Source organism: Platichthys flesus, chromosome 23 (assembly GCF_949316205.1).
Source record: "Platichthys flesus chromosome 23, fPlaFle2.1, whole genome shotgun sequence".
NCBI lineage: Eukaryota > Metazoa > Chordata > Actinopteri > Pleuronectiformes > Pleuronectidae > Platichthys > Platichthys flesus.
This window is the reverse complement of record NC_084967.1, coordinates 14,588,136-14,594,789: the sequence shown is the minus strand read 5'-3', so window position 1 is coordinate 14,594,789 and position 6,654 is coordinate 14,588,136. Positions and strand designations below refer to the sequence as shown.

The window sequence follows — 6,654 nt, the reverse complement described above, 5'->3', positions numbered from 1 at the left end:
AAAAGCACAGATATGACTTATTACAGTTATGCTGTTTCATTTGGATTCCCCAGGATCACTGATCCATCAAACACAAATGGGATTCAGCCTTTACTAATTGATTTTCCTTTTTACTGCATATTGAAATGTCCGAGGAGATTCATTCCACAGCTCTCTCTATCTCTTTCAGGGAAACAGTTGAGTCATCCTCGCACCACACCGGGTCATTTGTGTTTGCAGCCTAAAGATTCAGCCAAAAAGCACGGATGAAATGTTGTGATGATACCTGCAGATCATAAACAGGATATAAACAGGAGTAATTAATAACAGCGACAAGTGTTTTGTCCCATCAGTACAACCCAGTAATATGTTATTGCCTTTGCTTCTCCTGATACATGAAAATATTTGCCTCAAACAAAGCTGTGAAGGCATCACTGTTCGAGCACATGTTTGTGTTACACATCAGTTCAATGCTTTGTGAAGCAACTGAAGTCTGGTACTCATCAGTGGTGATGGAACCACAGCCGGGTTCTTCACTTTTGTAGGTCCCCTGGTCATTTTCGCAATTTGCAGATCTATTCTGTATTTGGACGTGTTGTGACTTTTTTGCAGCGAACGTGTAACTTCAAGCTGATGAAGCTGTTTGCACTTGTTTCTTGTATTTTCAGGTGTTTTTCTCAATTTGCAGTGCGTTGAGTACTCTCGGACACAGTATAATATAGTATTTGGTCAAAAGGCTCATTGGTGGATAAGATGAGAGTGGTGCAAATCAATATAGTGCAAAAATGGATTGTTGTAGTATGATGAGAAGCATTTCCAGTTAAAAAGGGCAAAATTACCACAACAACTTACAGGTGCATGGAAAACTACTGATGTCATTTTGGGGGAGTTTCACGTTCTAAATATTTATTCATATTAATCAAAGCATCTTATTGTATAATAAAGTATATATATTATATAGCAGAGGTGGGACCAAGTCATTTTTTTGCAAGTCCCAAGTAAGTCTCAAGTCTTTGCCCTCAAGTCCCGAGTCAAGTCCCAAGTCAAGACAGGCAAGTCCCGAGTCAAGTCCAAAGTCAAGACTGACAAGTCTCAAGTCAAGTCCAAGTCCTGCAGTTTGAGTTTCGAGTCTTTTCGAGTCCTTTTGATCACTGAGTAATAATATATTTACACAGATCATGTATGCTTTAAAAATCTGTAATTATTTATTTATTTATTAAAACAAGTGCAATTGAAATTAAAGAAAAAAATTGTGCCAACATTGCACTTCCTTATTGCACTATTAACCAGTCATTTTTAACATTTAACTCATATTTTGCAAGAATATTCTTCATTTTAAACCACCCCTACAGAATGAACACATTTGAAAAAACAAGTGCAACTGTAATTATTTGTACAAAAGTGCTAACAACATTGTCCTGTCCTGTGTTTATCTCACCTCATATTGTCTGTGTGTGTGTGTACATGTGAGAAACATAACAAATACTTGAACCTAACAATGAACAGGGTTGTGCTTTTTATATGTCAGGGCCCTATGCTGCATTGCATTTGCAAAAGACCAAATTGGCCAAAAGTCTGTCAGTCATTTGTGCACGATGGGAACGTAGTATGATTCCACAAAGTGCACCATTTTGGTGCCCTAAGCATAACTCCTCCATGATTACATTAAATAATCATCAATAAGTACAAACAAGAATAGTCAATCTTCTTTAACCTTTTTTTGAGCAATTTAACATATCTCTTGTTCTGCCTTTTTTGTGATATACATGTCTAAAAGGTACCTAATATTTCTATACTGGAATAATATCGGCATTATAATTGTAAGCTAATTTATTTAATGACGTTATTGTTGAGGGTTGATTTGTATTTCCGGTTATAAGTGGGTTGTTGGTAGTGACTCTTATTTTGAAAGGGGGTTTTAAAGGAAGTGGGTGCTGTGATGAGTGAAGTTGTAAAATGAACGGAGAATAAACGGGTGTGTTGTCCCGAGCGCATGACCTGCTCTCGTGTCCTTTGTCGGCTGAAGCCGGACTTATGATACAACCAAACACTCGGCTACATAATTATTATAACTATGATAATTTTTCAGTTGCTTTTTTTGGTGGCCCCTCAGGACTTGGTGCCCAACGCACAGCGCGTAGTGCGCGTTTTGGGAGCGGCGGCGCTGCACACACACACACAGACGCACACAAACACGATGAAAGATTCAGAGCGCTCCTTAATAACATACTTTAGAATCTTTATGTTTTGGGGAAAAGAGCAAGTCTTATCAAGTCAAACGGCTCAAGTCCAAGTGAAGTCACGAGTCATTGATGTTGAAGTCCAAGTCGAGTTGCAAGTCTCTTTACAGTTTGTCAAGTCGAGTCTAAAGTCATCAAATTCATGACTCGAGTCTGACTCGAGTCCAAGTCATGTGACTCGAGTCCACACCTCTGTTATATAGTATATATTAACATCAGCCTGGGAAGTGTTGATTGATCTGAAAACGACTTATACATGTAAAATGGAGCAACCGTCGCAAACGCTGCCGCAAAGCGCGTCTCCCGTGTCGCGAAGCAGCCCCTGATGTTCGGCGTGTGAAACCCCGTTCGGTCTCTCCGTACGGCACCTCAGCTGAAGACGGTGAGTTCTTCATCCTGTTCCGCACAAATACAGCAAATAATACTAAATACTGGTGTTTCTGAAGTAACCGTGTTACTCTGTGTGTCGCAGAAAGATGCCCGCTAAAGGTCCTCTGCAGTCGGTCCAGGTCTTCGGACGCAAAGTGAGTAAAAACACCGAAGTTATTCCACGTGCGGTGCCGCGGCTCCGCTGTGTTGCTAGCGCCCGTTAGCTCCAGTGGCTAACACGACAATGTGGCGTGACGCTGTTTTACGCCGATGAAACTCTAATATTATTATACTCGTGTTATTGTAGATCTGTTATCGCACTGATACTGTTTGTGTATATCTGATTCTTCTGTGACTGTGACGCTCCTGTGTGCGTGTAGCGAGTGTAGCAATGTCGTTTAGCTTAAGCTAGCTAGCCCGGTTGCTAGCTAGTGGTTCGGTGTCCAGGGGGTGACAGCGTTTGAAGTTAGCTCACGCGTCAGTAAACGCAATTAAATATACATATTTATTAATCTTAAATGTCACATTGGCAGTAACTGGCAGATTTCATGTACAGGATGATTCCCATTCATTTAAACCAGTGTGTTCCACATGTGTGTGTGTGTGTACGAGATGAAGTCACTTACAACGTGATGTACTTAATGGTTTGGGATCTGATTGAGATGTTTGTTGGGTTGTAGAAAACCGCCACAGCCGTCGCCCACTGCAAGAGGGGGAATGGCCTGATCAAGGTGAACGGCAGACCCCTTGAGACTGTGGAGCCTGCGACCCTCCAGTACAAGGTGAGTCCGGGGAGGAGAGGCCAACACCCGGGTGGAGAGAGGCAGGGAAATCGGGAGAGCTGATGGAGGCAGGCCTGGTGTAATACTGTATTTTAAAAGAAGTGTCAAGTAGTTTTTCCTCTTCATTGATGAGTATATTAAGTGTTAGGGTTAATTTTAGACACTTTCTAAGCCGACCAATAATTCACTTAGCTCTACTCTTAATATTCTTCCATTAAACTTATAATGCTCATATTCTGCTGAGCATGAAGTTAACGCTTGTTTGTTCTCTTAGCTTCTGGAACCCGTGCTGCTGCTCGGTAAGGAGCGTTTTGCTGGAGTTGACATCAGAGTCCGAGTGAAGGGTGGTGGACATGTGGCACAGATCTATGGTAAGCAGACATGTACTCTCTTAATGTAGTTTCTTTATATTCAACAGTCATAGTGTGTGTGTGAGATTTGTGATTATGAGTTATCAATCATGATAAATTGTTGTTTTTCAGCTATCCGCCAGGCCATCTCCAAGTCCCTGGTCGCATACTACCAGAAGTGTAAGTATTACAATGGAACAATCACTGATCGTTTATAAACTAAATGCTGCTGCAGTGACTGACTCTTGTTCATATCTGAGGTTAGCTCCTCAAAACCGACCTGACTTATTCAAAATATTTACTTTTAGAAGTTGAAGCATCAACTGATAACTTTATTTTCTGCAAATACGTGAACAAGAGCTATAGTTATAGAAGTTATTGAGAGGCACTGTTTTTGACTGTTTTGCAGTAAACTGTTGTGTAGACCTGATGTACGAGATATCTTAAAGTGAACGGCCAGGCCCAATGATCTCTACATGTTCAAAACAGTCCCATCATGCCTTGCTGCTCCCACACCATAGTTAGGGGACAGTTTTTGGAACCATTAACAACAAATGGGAGGAGCAGGGAACCACTCATGTGCTTGTTAAGAGTTTTTTTTAATAACCAGTGATTTCATGTTCCACCAGATGTCGATGAAGCCTCCAAGAAGGAGATCAAGGACATCCTGATCCAGTACGACAGGACTCTGCTGGTGGCCGATCCCCGTCGCTGCGAGTCCAAGAAGTTCGGTGGACCCGGAGCTCGTGCCCGCTACCAGAAGTCCTACCGTTAATCTGTACATTTTCATAATAAAGTGGAGGAACAAATAATTTCACTTGTCCCTTTTAATTAATATTTATGTTCGAGTTGCCTCATCTCAACAGGCAGTGATGTCTGTATATTAAAAATGTCCTAGATTCAACTGGCGCATTGTAGTAGTGACCTCAACCTGAGAGGCTAGTTTTCATCTCCATTTGTCCGATACCTTTACTGGACGGATTACTACGAAACTTGGTGGTACAGATCAGGGAAGCACCCAATAAATATTGTTTGGGATACAGATCCAGGAAGTTTTGTTACACATTTAACTTTCTCATGGATTTCACAGAATGTGTATCTAGATGATACAATTGAGACATTTAGGGAACTGATTTATATCAGTGCAATGTGGTGCAGCTTGATTAGTGGATATAGGCCTTCTATGGAGAACAGTTTTACTTTCTTGATTATTTAGCACAAAGGAAGTGCATTTATCATCAAGCGTTTATCATTGTGACATTTACTGTCAGCTATGTTCAAAACTTAGAGAATAAACTACATTTTGCTTAGATTTCTTAGATTCAAGCAAACTTATTCTGAGTTAGTTTCTTGTCAGAGGCTCTGAACCAGGGCAATAAATGAATTGCAGTAGAAGAACATGAAAAACAATTCAGTAGACTGGTATATCTAACAAAAATACAATCAGAGCATTTGCCTCAATACTAAACATCCCGCTTTATGTGCTAAAAAGCTATCTTAAGAATTGTTTGTTTGCCAAAATCCTTTGCTGAGTTATCGTAATATTTGTGTTTGAATTAATTTAGCAGTTGTGTGTTATTAGCCGAAGTCAAGGACAGTTGTTTATAGAGTTAAAGCTCCTGTGTTCTGCAGATATTTTGAAATTATAGTATGAAAAGCACAGTTAATCTTTTCAACATTATCATATTTCCAAACTCTCTGTGTCTGCATCCGTTAGAAGTTATTATTCACAGAATTTATGACAGAGACATAAAACCAAGACGTTTTACTTTCTCAAGCAACTTTACAGTCAAGTCCCTTCGATTAAAAAGTCATTACCACATTCTAACACCAGGTGGCGCTATAGCACTAGAAACATATGACTCCCTCACCAGCAGCCATTAGAAACGTGCTCTACTGGCTTGCTGCCATTTCAGAATGAGTGTCATGGTCTCAGAGCTCAAACAAAATATGTTTACAAAAATATGATTCATAGACACCTGGTTAGAAATTTAAAAAATAACCCAATTTGAATTTGTGTTAAAATCTCTGCAAACCACACAGATACAGACCACTGATGCACTGAGTATTGTTTGACTTTATTAATACAAATTATCCAAACTAAAAGTCATGTTTCTCTATTTCAACCTGACTATAAAAGAAACACACAATTCCCACTGATCTCCTCAACTCCAAACCAGCACACGTCCTCTTGTCTGTAGATCACGTCCAGCTTCACAGTCTTACATCAGATTGCAGCATGTTTCCCTCATTTTCTGCTGGTTCCTCGTTGCCCTTGTCTTGTTTTCCCTTCCAGAGCTGATGGACAAACACACACACAAACACACAAACACACAGCACTCCACAGGAGCGTGATGAGGTGAGCCGGGCTGAGCTGAGGCCCAGATGTTGTTGGCCTCTCTGCGGGCGGCCAGCAGCAGCCGTTCCCGCTCGCTGAGCTCCCGAGGGGTCGGTGCTGGGGTTGATGGGAGGAGGAGGAGGAATCAGGCCTGTTTACAGCTCTCCAATAATCAACACAGCAGGGAAGCCCACTCCCCACTGCTACCGTTGTTTACTGCTGTTTATGTTCTGCCCCGGCCTAGTGCCTCACCTCGCAGGGCCGACAGTGGGCCCCTGTGGAAGTGGCTGTGAGGGAGGACCGGCTGCAGGGAGGAGAATAATGAGGATAAGGTGGCGAGCTGCAGGGAGCAGAAGCAGAAGGAGCAGGAAACTGTGACAAATCTGTGTTTCTGGGGTTTGTGCGACAACAGAATTTGTCTCAATCTCTATTTCCTCAGAGTGATGAGTGCATCTCGAGTCCAAGTGGAAGGAAACAGAAGAATGAACTCTAGTCACCTTATGAAGTGCAGCACTGTATGGTTTGTGTGAATCGGTGAATGTGTTCTGTCAACTGCTGTAAAACTCTTTTTGTGTTGGATGAGAAAAATAAATACA

General features: G+C 41.4%; 1 protein-coding gene across 1 annotated transcript; it reads left to right on the top strand.

Annotated features, from left to right (window-relative positions):
• The first annotated feature begins 2,506 nt into the window (after window positions 1-2,506).
• Window positions 2,507-4,532, top strand: rps16 (ribosomal protein S16). The gene is made up of 6 exons (XM_062383199.1): window positions 2,507-2,601; window positions 2,692-2,743; window positions 3,269-3,370; window positions 3,645-3,741; window positions 3,853-3,900; window positions 4,350-4,532. The coding sequence occupies exons 2-6, from the start codon at window positions 2,696-2,698 to the stop codon at window positions 4,493-4,495; spliced, it is 441 nt and encodes a 146-aa protein (XP_062239183.1). The 5' UTR covers window positions 2,507-2,601; window positions 2,692-2,695; the 3' UTR covers window positions 4,496-4,532.
• Window positions 4,533-6,654: the final 2,122 nt, after the last annotated feature.